Source organism: Drosophila yakuba, chromosome 2L, assembly GCF_016746365.2.
Source record: "Drosophila yakuba strain Tai18E2 chromosome 2L, Prin_Dyak_Tai18E2_2.1, whole genome shotgun sequence".
NCBI classification, from domain to species: Eukaryota; Metazoa; Arthropoda; class Insecta; order Diptera; family Drosophilidae; genus Drosophila; species Drosophila yakuba.
This window is the reverse complement of record NC_052527.2, coordinates 15,748,367-15,761,574: the sequence shown is the minus strand read 5'-3', so window position 1 is coordinate 15,761,574 and position 13,208 is coordinate 15,748,367. Positions and strand designations below refer to the sequence as shown.

The 13,208-nt window shown below is 38.3% G+C and overlaps 4 protein-coding genes across 4 annotated transcripts; 1 reads left to right on the top strand and 3 right to left on the bottom strand.

Moving 5' to 3' along the window:
* Window positions 1-2,428: 2,428 nt before the first annotated feature.
* Window positions 2,429-3,044, bottom strand: LOC26535049. Its single transcript, XM_015199090.3, has 4 exons — window positions 2,942-3,044; window positions 2,779-2,879; window positions 2,598-2,724; window positions 2,429-2,544 (listed from the first exon to the last, which is right to left on the bottom strand). The coding sequence occupies exons 1-4, from the start codon at window positions 3,042-3,044 to the stop codon at window positions 2,429-2,431; spliced, it is 447 nt and encodes a 148-aa protein (XP_015054576.1).
* Window positions 3,045-3,559: 515 nt separating this feature from the next.
* LOC26536314 lies at window positions 3,560-4,175 on the bottom strand. The gene is given in 4 exon segments (XM_015199242.3): window positions 3,560-3,654; window positions 3,714-3,852; window positions 3,910-4,023; window positions 4,092-4,175. Coding segments are annotated over 4 exon segments (432 nt in total).
* A 400-nt stretch (window positions 4,176-4,575) lies between these two features.
* LOC6528363 (23 kDa integral membrane protein) lies at window positions 4,576-10,410 on the bottom strand. The gene is made up of 5 exons (XM_002089376.3): window positions 10,298-10,410; window positions 9,584-9,667; window positions 5,571-5,933; window positions 5,319-5,510; window positions 4,576-5,254 (listed from the first exon to the last, which is right to left on the bottom strand). Exons 2-5 carry the CDS (start codon window positions 9,641-9,643, stop codon window positions 5,183-5,185), a joined length of 687 nt encoding a protein of 228 aa, XP_002089412.1. The 5' UTR covers window positions 9,644-9,667; window positions 10,298-10,410; the 3' UTR covers window positions 4,576-5,182.
* Window positions 10,411-11,004: 594 nt separating this feature from the next.
* On the top strand, window positions 11,005-12,923 carry LOC6528362 (23 kDa integral membrane protein). Its single transcript, XM_002089375.4, has 5 exons — window positions 11,005-11,157; window positions 11,795-11,986; window positions 12,053-12,214; window positions 12,275-12,472; window positions 12,535-12,923. The coding sequence occupies exons 1-5, from the start codon at window positions 11,098-11,100 to the stop codon at window positions 12,604-12,606; spliced, it is 684 nt and encodes a 227-aa protein (XP_002089411.1). The 5' UTR covers window positions 11,005-11,097; the 3' UTR covers window positions 12,607-12,923.
* The last annotated feature ends 285 nt before the right edge of the window (window positions 12,924-13,208 follow it).

Here is a 13,208-nt window from a genome sequence, read left to right as displayed (position 1 = left end):
AGAATTAATCAATTGAAATATACCAAGGAGTGTCCACAGATCTAGACATTCTGAAATTTTAAGTTAAGAAAGTGAATAGTATTGATATATATGTATATATATGTTTATTAAGAAACTACCTGTAGTTGTCGCAATATCGAAATCTGATAAAAGTAGAGACATAAGCTAAAATAAAAAACATTTAAAAATGTATTCAATTATGATTAACAAAAACTCACCAAATATCCATTACAAATCAGAAACGGAAGATGCAAAATGATCATCAAACTCTTACACATTGCACAAACCTACGACTGGCTCTCTAAAACTAAAACCCAAATGTAACTTTTATTAATTGCAATAACCTTTCCGAATTGTGCCATTAACAGCTAATGGCTCGTAGCACAATGGATGGCAGAACACAAAAGGCACGAAAAAATAATATTTGAAAGGTATGGTAATACTAAATGAGATAGGGCTATCAAATTATTACAGTAAAAATCCTGAAAATGGTAGCTGAACCGATTAAATCATATTTCATATTTTTGTCGAATAGCTTAATAGCCTAGGGCCCTGGTTCCATTATTTGAGTTTGATCTGAAAATATGCAATTTTCAATATACGGTTCTTCTATACTAATAAAGGTATAGATATGAAAGTATATAACAGGCAGAAGAAAGCGTTTCTTACCATATAAAGTATAAATATTCTTGATCAGGATACATAGCCGAGTCGATCTGGCCATGTCCGCCCGTCCGTCCGTATGAACGTCGAGATCTCAGGAACTATATAAGCTATAAAGTTAAGAATCACCTAGCAGACTCCAGAGACATACATAGATGCAGCGCATGTTTGTTGACCTATGTTGCCACGCCCACTCTAACGCCCATAAATATTTTTGATATTTCTTCATTTTTGTATTGGTATTGTAATTTCTATCGATTTGCCAAAAACTTTTGCCACGCGCACCCTAACGCCAACAAACCGCCCAATACTGCCAGTCCCACACTTTTGAAAAATGTTTTGATATTTTTAACATTTTTGTTAGTCTTGTAAATTTCTCTCGACTTAACAAAAACCTTTTTTGCCACGCCCACAAACCGCCAAAAACTGGCAGTGTTGAAATTTCTCCACTACCTGAGTAACGGTTATCAGATAGTCGAGGAACTCGACTATAGCGTTCTCTCTTGTTACATTTATAATTAAGCAGTTTATTCAAAGTGTATATTCAGGCCCAAACATGACAGCGGGAAATTATTGAATTAATTCTCACTATTTTCAGCTCCAATCTCCTGCTGAATTTTTTTGGTAGGACAATATTTCAGGCCTTTACAATTTCCATAAACTATAAGAAAAACATATATTGCAAAACCTAAGAAAATGGAAGAGAAATGATTATATTTAAAATAATACAGATCACGTATACCCACAGATGTATATAAAGTGAAAAATTGCAACGGCATCAAATTTTTTAGCGGTTTCCAAAAAAATGAAGATGATTACTTCGGCCTCCAATATACAGAAACTTATAATCCAGAAGTAGAGAAGAATTTTAACCTGTAAAAATGGAATGCTACAAAAAATATTTATTTATTTTTACCTCACCAACTTTGAATTTCAAGTAATGCATAAACAGTCCAGATCCCGCCAGAAAAAGTGACACAAATTCCAAGACCATCAAGCACTCTTCATTTGTAACCACGTTGTGATAAACCCATGGATCAATTAAACGTAGATATACATAAGAAAATGATAAATAAAGCGATAATACGCCGCTCAGCAAAAGTAAAAGTGTTGCTAAGACAAGGCATAGTGGTTTGCACATTTGAGACTGTTTCAATCGGATGTTTTGGTTCACTTTCAGTGCTGCAACTAATGAGAAAACGGTTTACTTGGTTTGAGTAAAAACATGAACATATTAGCCGAAAAGCAATCATAATTACGCTTAATTACTTAATGTCATTACACTCAGAAAAAAAAGGAAGCTAGTTTGCAGTAATTATGGTTTTAAGAAAAATGGTACATATGAATACATAGTAACCTAATAATGCAATTTTCCAACGGGTACCTATTGGATATAGTGATCCAGTCCGCCCCAATCCGATTTATAGAAAGACTGTAAGAAAGAAGACTTTGGGGAAAATATTTAATGCAAATAACTTAAAAACTGAGAGCCTAGAAAAAGATGGACGGACATACGGACGCTAAAATAGTTTTCTCGGTTATTAAATAACAGTTACTCAGCTAATCGAAGTGCATGAAAGATGGAAATAGTTCTATATCAAAAGAAAATAATATTACATTTCTATTTCAGAAGTACGAAGTACGATGTCTTACCACCAAACGGAATAGAAACACAATTCTCAATAAATTTGAATACTGAAATTAGTTATATATATTTTATAATTATATAACTCGGTCCATGGGTATTATAGTATATAGTATATATTTACTCAGTGTTACCAGGAACCACTCTAAAAATTTTTTCGATTAAGTGGGTTTTAACAATCTTTTTCGCGACCAGAAGGTGTAACGAAACCAAAATAAAGCTGACGACCAGAAAACCTTAGGATGAAAGACAAAGTAATAATGTTTATACACGCCTACCTTTAACTTACCGAAGAACACAAGGCGCCATATCCATATATGAGTTTTTGATAGAATAATAGCATAAGCCATATAACAAACCTCAAGCACTATTATTTCAAAAGTGAAAATAATCCAGTTGAACAGAAAGTGGTATTCCTGAAAAAAATGTAATTAAATTTTTGATTTATACAAAATTCCTTTGCGCCTTACTGCGAAATTGGCTGATACCCACAACAATCCACTGACGCCGACCAAACCCGAAAAAATTAAAATAGTTTCAAACACAATTTGCTCACACTTATCCCAAGAATCTGTTATTCATGACGAAATCGATTATTTTAGTTTTTAGTTAAAGCCAAGTTGAATAACTTACAATGCGTAATACTGTGCTCCAGGCAGGGCAATAATTCGGAAGGTAAATAAAATGTGAGTGGGAAATATATGCTGAGTGCTACGAAACTTAGTATTTTCGACATGATGCTCCTAGTCGGAAAGACAATGAAGACTAATAAAGTTTTTTCGAAAACAATTGATAACTAGTCTAGAAAAGTAACACTCATCCTGTGGCACTTTTTTTTTATTTATTGTCTATTAGGTTTATTAGACAGGTTCGGGAAATTATACCCATTCATTAAAGTGTAGAAGGAAGCGTTTTATACCCGATAAGGTATTAATATATTATTGATCAGGGTCACTAGACGAGTTGATCTGATTATGTCCGTATATGTCTGTCCATATATCCAGATCCAAAATATCCAAAATATGCAGATTCTAGAAACGTCAACCTACCTTAAAGTTCATTTCAAAATATTACCACGCCCACAAACACCGCCCAAAACTGTTATGACCACACTTTTGAAAACTCTTTTTAATATTTTGTTCACCAAGTTCATTCTATGGCAAAGCATTTTGTCTTCGCCCAGTTTACCGCCCAAAAACAGTTTTACTTTGATTTCGTTATTTTTCTTGCCTTTCAAAATTCTCAAAATAATTAAATCGTCGCCCTAGATAAAAAGACTGAATCCTCTGGTGGCCTTAGGGTTCTTGAATAGCTTGCGACTGTTAGTAAGGAAGCCAGCATAAGCCCTGAAATTAATAAATTGATTAAACGAGACATTTTACAAAAATTATATTTATGTACCTACCGAGGCCAAAGAAGTTTAGTACTTTTGCAGTGGCACCCAATTGTTCTCCTTGGAAATCAAATAGAATCAAGTGCAGAACCAAGCCAGCTAATATAAAAGACGAAGTAATCAGAAGCCACCAATGCAGATAACATAGATCCTATATGCGAGTTTGGGAGTTTAAGAGTTTTAAAAAAGAGAAGGAGCCTGAGCAAACCTTAATCTTGATTACGACCATTAGGGTTCCGCACCAGCTTTGCAATGTCCAGAGGGAATAATAATGATCTATTCCCGGAGGCAAACCTGGGCCAAAGAGTTAAAATTGTAACTGCTTAGTGTTAGAATTATAATGTTATCACCTTGCGTTCCATTTGAATTAATTTTGTAGAAATGGATTACTAAATAAGCTATTAAAAGAAAGTTCATAAAAACTGTAAAGATATAGACCACAATTTTGAAAAGATGCTCGAGTAAACAGCACATGACTGCATTTCTAAGTGAACTGACAACATAGGTTGGCTTTCATTGATAGCACTCAGTAAACTAAATACTCTACTACATAGAAAAATATAATAATAGGTCGAATCATCGAATAGCATTAAAGGCATTAATGGCAAATATGCAACTCTACTATATACATAGATGCGCAGGCAGCTAGATTACTTTGCATAATAGTAATATCGTTGACAAGTGCACACAAATTGTAGTGGTCGTGGGACCTTAAAAGGTTGCTAGTAATTTCAGTTCACATATATTGCTCAGTAAGTTAACGTGTTACTGCCATGACAACTCGAGGACACAACAAACCGTCTGAAGCCGAACAATTTATTACTAGTTCAGTTTTTGTATTCAGCCCCTTAACCATTATATAAAGACAACGGTATTGGTATATAAATACATAGTAAATGCTTTATTCATAAATTTCTTATGCAATTCGAGCTCTCGATTATTGAAGACTCTCTCAAGTTTTAGATCTTACCCGGAGAGTCTCATTACAAATATGAATAGAATGAACAGTGTACTTACAAACACATATATGAGTATATACATGTTTATTATAAATATATATTTCTTTCTTTTCGCATTGGGACTCTCAACAGTTTATAGATTGTATCCTTAGTTTTAAACAAATATATCATTATTAACGTGTTTATTTTGTTAATTTGTGGGGATTCGGTTTAACAAGAAAAACGTTTGTACAAAGGCTTTGGAAATTACTTTCTCTGCTCGTTCGATAGGTAGAAAACGAATCATACCAATACATAGGATATAAAAAATGTAAGCGTTTCATATCGCCTTAACTAAGCTTTTTCTCGTTTTTTTATGACAAATATCCAATTAAATGGATATTATTTCAAGGTTAATTGAAATTAAATTTATCCCTTTGTGTAAGTGCGTTCAACGACTGTAAAAATTAATGAGAATGTGAGGAGTGTGTACTACTGGATGTGGGTGTGCCTCTAGATGTGGTTGATGGATGCATCTATAGCTTAGTAGGCGTTCCGGCGCTTGTAGTTACGCACATTGTTGGCCAGGCAACAGGCAAAGATGAAGCCAATCAGCTAAAAATGGATATTTGGTTATCAAATCGGCTTAACAAGCTTATATTTAAAGTATAATGCTCACCTCTCCTACAATAAGGCCAATGCCCACATAATTGACGTTTTCACCCCTAGCGCTCATTAATTCGATAAACTTTCCGCGGCATCCTGGGTAGTAGTTAGTCGGGTTCAGGCACGAGCCGCTGCAACAACTTGAGGGCAGGAGTTTTCCCTTGTTAATATAGTCCAGGGCAGAGGTTGATCCGCAGCAGTGCATCTAAAAGATAGCGTAGTGAAGTCAGAAATATGGAAAATACTTAGTTTTTGGAGCATTTACCGATTTCTGAATGGCATCGAAAATATCTCCCTCTTGAGCACTGTCAGACTCCCATGCTTGCTCAATAACGTTTCCCATTGCATTCTGAATCTTATCCTTTTGGGTAAACATCAGAACAACGAGCGTCAGCTGCAGGATCAGCAAGATCAGCAAGAAGACGGCATAGCTCATGGTCATGCAGACGGATTCGCGAATGGCACCGCAGCATCCCAGGAATGAGATGAAGACCACAATCGAGCACAAGCTGATTAGAATGATCGGCATGAGAGCCTGTGGCGGGAAGCCCTGTACTCCATTAACTTCGATTGTACCGACGCTCTTCAGAATAAGCACGCCATAAACAATGCCCAAAATGCCGATAATCTGCGGATGAGAAAAGGAAAACAAAGGGTTATAATTCAGTAGTAAAATTAACTCAATGATTAGTCAAAGACAAGACGTATCTGATATATAAGAAACGCAGTGCATTAGCACGTCCAACAAACAACTCTAAATATAGTTCAAATTAATCAGCCCGCTCTCGTTTATTTTAATTGAAAAAGGCGGAGTGGAAGAACTTTCGCAATTACCACGCTAAAAAGACTTAATTACCACAGAGCACAGTAGCTGACCTCAGGGATTCCTGGTCAGGCTCGGGCACGCCATAAGCGACGCTTGGTTCATGATAATTACAATAAGTAAGTAAGTAAGCGTTACGTAATTCCCCATTAAAAAAAGTTGTTTACCACCACTATAATATCGGTCCAAGAATATTTGCTGGCCAAAAAATGCAAACACCGTCCGATCCGCTTGGATAAGATAAGGCATCCCAAGATGGGAACTGAAAGCCGTGGTGCGCATCCCGTGACATTCACACATGACACTGCCACAGAAATCTCGACGTACACTGTAGTTTTTGATTTTACGGCGTGGTTCAGTTCAGCTGGTCAGCAAGTGCACATCAACTTTGATCTTTCGGCGGGAACGGAATGCCCAACTTGCAACCCCAATTAGGCGGTCATAAATTGAATCTGCTTGATTTCATTATGTGCACAATGATGCTCGCGGCCACTGTATTTGTATTTATATCAACGGGTCGTGTGGGCTGCCTTGCTATATCTCCGAAGATTGAAAACTATAGCGGCAATTGAAACGTGGACGGGCGGTGGAGGCTGGATTTGATTTCGTGGCAAAAACAACGCTAAGGAATTTCAAATTAGAACAAAGAAAGCATATCCCCTGCACTCTGCTAATTGTTCCACTTTTCCAGCACTAATAAACAACATGCGGCATGAAAACAACAGTTTGGAAACCTGTTTGCAGCCGCCAACTTTTCCTCCAGCTTTTACTTATTTCAGCCCGATTTCGGCTAACGAGGACATTACACAATCCACATTAATATGGCCGAGACAGTGCTGTTGACCACATTTTTGCCAAAACTGTCGGCGATAGCTTCAATGACGTCACACTGGAATGAGAATACAATGCAAATGGCTTTTGCAAATACCAGAAAGCCCGAAGCAAGGGTCTGAGATCATATTGCTGACAAAAAAAAAACACACACAAAATTAAACAGAAAAACAACCCTCAACGGAAATGAAAATAGCTGGGAGTTTTGCGTACCGCAATAAAATAATAGATTTATATTTTTTAGTTTGGGGAACCACACCCAACGATGTGAATAGGTCGATTGGCGAACTGCCTGCATCTGAGAATCAAACACGTAAACTTGAGTGCGTTTAGTTGGGGAACAACTATCTTTAGCTACCCGATGAGCAACAGGACACATGCGTGATGGGAATGCTCAATTGCCAGATTAAAGTGTACATTTTAATTGGCGTAGTCATGCAATAGATATATGCCACGCTGCATCGAACACTGATAAAAATATATGTCTTATTGTATTATTGTGTCTCAAAATGTATTATAATTAAAGGATTTTGTATATTACTTCAAATAAATCTTGATATAAAACCATGTGCAGCTTAAACCTAATTCAATGAAATAACTATCTTAGCAAAATAATAGCTAATAGCAGATCAACTAGCCAGCTTTAGTTTAGCTTTGTATATAATATAGTTATATAAGAACCAATTGCCCTACTATCTGAATCACTTTCCCAAAACCACTGCAATACGAACTTAAACTCGACAATTGACACGTCATTTGAAATACATTCAATGCGATTTTTCAACGCCATTTCGCTTTTGCTTAACGGATACGTAAATATTTACTCCAGATGTTGTTTGCTCTGCGCCTTGTGGCACAGGAAACGGCTATCGACGAATGCTGAATGCAGGTCATTCAATACCGGTCGGCCTTACATTCATGGGCGGCACTGCACGCCCTTTTAGCAGCCAGCAGTTGTGACTGACTTGTTGCTCTTATTATGGCAATACAGGTTTGTCATATGTTCTGGCGAACTTATTGCTAACTGCTCACACAGACTGGGGAGTAACTATATAATAACATATGCCAAACACCTAATACTTCACGTAGCTTGCAATAAAAATAAAATGATTTTCATAGGGAGAGAGGAAAACAATGTTTTTATCGTTCAGATAGTATTCCAGTGTTTTTTCTCCACTTTTTCTGACAAACGGCGAACTTTTGTGCTGCCATTTTGCTTTACGCTGTTTTTCAAGCGTGGCGACTACTTTTTTACTTTTAGGTGTAGTGGTGCTCGGCAAGCTCTAAAAGCGGCTTGTTAATTTATTTGGCTTGTCTGTCAAGTGTGCTATGTACTCGGCTATATACTCGATCGGGCCAGATAAATATCAACACGGCTTGCTGTAAGTGTAGGCCGTGTATACAACAAACTTCGGCTCTGGCAACCAGTTAAATTGGTGTTGCCTTTGTTTTATCGCTCTTCTCTAGAGCAACAAGTTTTTATTTTCGTCGCCGCTTTTGTTCTTTTTGCTCATTTACCTACTTATGTGCAGGTATGTTTGGGCCACAGGTGCGGGCAGATCAAAACACGCGACGCTCCAAAAACTACAAAGTATTGCTTCAGTTGTACACGAAATTAATAGGCCTACCTCGAAATATTTTTTAAACAAAAAATGTAATGGATTTTTAATGTAAATTATAATACTTCGTATATAAATATAATTTTTCATTTTTATATTCTGGGATTTTCCAGCATTGTTGATAACATTTTGACCGCAGTTGTGTTTTTTTATATTTATAATTCGTTTCGCTCTTCGGTTTGTTATTTTATGTTTGTGACTCACATTGCCCGGGTGTTTGCAGGCGCCTTACCGAATGCAAAGTATTTAAAAATTTACGATGAGTATAACATTATTTGCTTAATTATTATTTTAACCGCAGTTTACAGGGTTTTTGGCCTGGCAAGGCTATCACGGCCAAAAACTCTACGTCAAGAACACGCTGACGGAGAATCTGCCATCGTGTTTGTAATAGTTAAATAATACACATATCACAGCATAGGGATTTGGCAGATTAACACATCAACATGTAATCGTATCCCAACTAGAAGTGTGTGTATAAATAATATAGCAATACACTTATCTAGCCAAACCACAGCAATTTGTGATATTTTGGCCACTAACTAAGACAGTCAACGTAAGGGCAGGCTCCTTAGAACCAGGGAGTTTCGCCCCGAGAGCAAACAGTTCAGCGAATTGCTGAAATGGAAGCTGAACAGAAAGACTTCGGCGATGACATCACCGGAGTTCAATAACGAGTCTGAAGCTGAATCAGCGGGCAAACAACAGAAAAACACGAGTTCTCGACGTCTCAATGCAACGCCTCTGTTCCCAGGGGCATATTACTAAAGTTTCATACATGTGTACATATATATATATACATACATGCATTTATCGGCGGATAATACTGCTGAGTATGAATGCGAATGAATTTATCGACTCTTATTTCGACAGCACTTTCGTAACAAAGTGTCCCATTTTGGCTTTCACGCAACTCTTTTGTACCGGTTTTGTATCGGTTTCGATTTCGGTGGTTATAAACCAGAAACGTAGACATAATCAAGTCACATATACTTATGTACTCACAGACACAATGGTGTTGAATATGAAGAGGATGTATTTGACCATAGATGTGCCGCAGTCCATGTTGATGCTGTTTCACTGTACCGTCTGCAAAGGAAAACGAAAAGAGCGCAATTGGCCGGCTAAATAATGGTACATTTTCAAGAGATAATTACGGAAATAAATATAACACACATGGCATTGTCGGAAAACAAGACTTATAGAGAGAGGGCTGCTTTATGTGGCCAGTGGCGATAAGACTTTTACGGAGCATCCCATTGTCACCCCGTATTCCTTGGCGCCTTGGAATGCGTTGCCCGGGAAACACTAAGGGCAACAACAAACGCAGCACACGGAATGCAGCGGTCCCACTGCAGCAACAACAATACGGACAACAGACAAGGCCGCGTCAATGGGACTCGAAGATTCAAGTGGGAAAAGGGAAAAGTTCACTGCACTTTGTCAAGGAGAAGAGGAAGCGCAGCATACGCTTTTCCCCACTGCCCGTACTTTTCATCACGTACTACGCAGTCTTTTATTTTCCTGCCTCCTCCTTCCTCATCTTCTCTTTCTTCTTCTTCCTAACCACTTTGCGGCCTGCAGCATCTTCTAATTCGGTTTTTGTGCTCCTGCACGGTGGTAGCGCGAAGCAAACACTTTCATTTCCGTGTTCAATTAGCTGGGTAATTCCGAGAATCTCACTATGTTTAATTGGTCTAGTTTACAGCGCATTATTACCTTCGCCTTTAAATTATCGCCGAACTATATTCCCACGAAATGCGCGTCCGTTCAAGTTGAACAACTTTTTAGTAATCAGTGTGACCGTGGCGCGAGCGGCCTTATAACCTCCGATTCGCCAAAACTAACCCTAAATATGCCAGCAAAAGCCAGCACGCGCGGGAACTTTGATAGGAGCGAAACTTCGGTAGCCTTTGAATTACACATTCCAACGTAGTTCTGGTGAACTAATACCCTGTTCCAACTAAGCCACATTAATGTCATCTTACAGATGGGAGTAACCCTTCGATGAAATCCCATTTTAAATAATCCGAAGATTTATTATAAAAAGTTCTCAAATAAAATTATTGATTTCTATCTGTTAAGTTATCAGTTAGTTAATATAAAAATAACTATATTTTAAAAGCAATAGTATATATTGCTACTACTAGCAACATATAAAGAGCTTTTTCAAATATTGCTGCGCCTGTACACGGCATTAAAACTTTTTTATTGACTTCGTACCCAGGACCTTAGTCAACATGAAACTTAAGCATAAGACTTGACACAAAAATATAACCGATTTAATCCATATTATATATCATTTCAGTCAATGCCACATACTTTTCGGGAGTCAACAGTTAACAGTTTCAACGCAGTTAACGCTTTCCTTATCGGGAAGCTTTTTGCGTTAGTAAATACGCTCATAAATAATATATTTCTGTATAGAATTTTTTCAGTAACAAGCGGACCACGAAAGACATCGCATCGAATAACTTACTTTTTCATCGCAACAAAGTGAAATAAAGCATATTTCAGCAATGGATTGCGGCGGCGTCTTTGTAAAATATGTGCTCTTCATATTCAACATACTGTTCGTGGTAAGACCAGTTTCTTTAAGAGATACAAATATATCTATTAGTCAACAAGTGGTCGGTATCTTATCTGGCGAACTGTGACAAATAAACTCTCGAAAGCGGCCTGGATACTCCTCTCAAAAGCCTTTCAAAAGTTATCTTATCGAATACTGGGAAAATGGGTGGATGAGGCTAGAAACAAAAACCTGGCATTCTTTAAATAAATCATTGCATGCCAATGGCGGTCGTAATTACGGCTAATGAGCCGAAACAGTTGTCGGAAAACACATTGTACTCGGAAAGATAAGGGCATGAGTAATACTATACGTTCGTAGACACTTTTCGTATTATTTTCGTGATGAAATCGTTTACAGACTCTCCAGAGATGCGACGAGTCAGGTGCAAATCACTTACACTGTACATTCACAAGCTTAGTTATCTCAAATGATAAGTTGACTTAGGTTTCTACATGAAATGGTTTTATGTTTATCAATCCGCTGCAGAAAGCGGCTAGTAACTACTATGGAGTAAGTTGTGCGGTCGAACACAAATCATGGGCGGGGTGACTATTATCCAATAGGACTGATTCACCACCAACCAAGCACTATGACTGTTGCGAAAACCATTGACTAACAGCACGTTCTTGGGTTTTCCATCGTAGATATGCGGCATTTTGCTCATCACCTTCGGCTCCATCATGGTGTCCACCATAAAGGACTTCTCGGGTGTCGGTGAGACCTTCACGGCCAACAGCGTGGCTATCGTCATCCTGGTCCTTGGCTGCATCGTCTTCCTGGTGGCCTTCATGGGATGCTGTGGCGCCATTCGCGAGAATTCCTGTGCTCTGACCTCGGTAGGTTTCCATGATGCATGCCGTGCCATGTGGAACAATTAAATCTATCTTGCCTCCTTCCTACAGTACTCTGTGGTCATGCTGGTACTGCTGGTCAGTCAGCTGGCCCTCATCATCTACGTGTGGGTGGACCATGTGCAGATACAGCACTCCTTGGAGAAGATCGTCCAGACCATCTGGGATCAACGCAAAACCGATGCCCTCCTCATGGACACACTGCAGCGATCGGTGAGTTCAAAAGTTCATGAATCAAATAGATTGCATAATCGAGAATATATCCGATTCCAGTTCAAGTGTTGTGGCTTGAACGGCTTCATGGATTACGGCGTTACGTATCCCGCCTCCTGCTGCGACTCGCCCTCCAATGGAACCTGTGCACTAACCCAAGTTGCGACGCGCTCCAGCTGTCTGAAAGCCGTGGACTCGTTCTGGGACACCAACGTGAGCATCATCAAGTACGCCGGCTTGGGTGTGACTGCTGTTGAGGTGAATATTGAGTCGGATGTATTTTGAATTCGATTGGTACTGATTGGTACTCCTTCTTGCAGCTTGTGGCCTTCATTTTCGCCTGTTGCTTGGCCAACCAGACCCGCAACTCCCAGAGACGCCAGAACTACTAAGGATAAAGTTTCATTAGTAGTATTCAGTAGTATTAGCACTATCTCCCGACCTATGGTCCTACCAAAGGGCTTTGTAGAATATTTTCCCAAAGAGAAAAATAAATGAAATACCTCGACTGTAAGAATCCCCTTACTTACCCAATGATAGTGCAAGGGAGATCGGGTTATGGAAAAATGAAAGCGACTGCTTCAGAGATATCATATGAGCTGCACCTAGCGGTTACATTTATATATAACAACGCCTCTTAACTTAAGAACCTAAAGTAGGTTGTGTATGGTAATGCTAGGTGTTAACTTAATAAATATCCGTATCCATATCCTTATCCCTGTTTTGTAATGTGGGCCGATTTCTAAGCCTTTAAAAACTTTTCCCAATTTCCATCGATTATTATCGATTAACGAGATTCTTAAAATTTCGATCGCACTTCCATTAACCGTGTAACGTGTATCGACTTTAAAAGGAACTCGACTATATTGTTTTATTTGTTTTAAATGTATATAGCTACTGGGACTTAAACGAGGGGAACGTACGTTATTAATTGATGTCCTCTTGTATTTGTGAATTCTCTGTGACTACAATTTTCTTTGATTGTTTGAGAAAC

What these genes read in the sequence shown, in the direction of transcription:
- LOC6528363 (XM_002089376.3), bottom strand. Translation starts at nt 9,643, where the DNA reads ATGGACTGCGGCACATCTATGGTCAAATACATCCTCTTCATATTCAAC. An exon ending in TATTCAACACCATTGTGTCT is followed by an intron (nt 5,934 to 9,583) that starts GTGAGTACATAA and finishes TCTCATCCGCAG; the next exon opens with ATTATCGGCATTTTGGGCAT. An exon ending in TTGGCCTTATTGTAGGAGAG is followed by an intron (nt 5,255 to 5,318) that starts GTGAGCATTATA and finishes ATCCATTTTTAG; the next exon opens with CTGATTGGCTTCATCTTTGC.
- LOC6528362 (XM_002089375.4), top strand. Translation starts at nt 11,098, where the DNA reads ATGGATTGCGGCGGCGTCTTTGTAAAATATGTGCTCTTCATATTCAAC. An exon ending in TATTCAACATACTGTTCGTG is followed by an intron (nt 11,158 to 11,794) that starts GTAAGACCAGTT and finishes TTTCCATCGTAG; the next exon opens with ATATGCGGCATTTTGCTCAT. An exon ending in ATTCCTGTGCTCTGACCTCG is followed by an intron (nt 11,987 to 12,052) that starts GTAGGTTTCCAT and finishes TCCTTCCTACAG; the next exon opens with TACTCTGTGGTCATGCTGGT.
- LOC26535049 (XM_015199090.3), bottom strand. Translation starts at nt 3,044, where the DNA reads ATGTCGAAAATACTAAGTTTCGTAGCACTCAGCATATATTTCCCACTC. An exon ending in GGGTATCAGCCAATTTCGCA is followed by an intron (nt 2,725 to 2,778) that starts GTAAGGCGCAAA and finishes CATTTTTTTCAG; the next exon opens with GAATACCACTTTCTGTTCAA. An exon ending in ATGGCGCCTTGTGTTCTTCG is followed by an intron (nt 2,545 to 2,597) that starts GTAAGTTAAAGG and finishes TTTCATCCTAAG; the next exon opens with GTTTTCTGGTCGTCAGCTTT.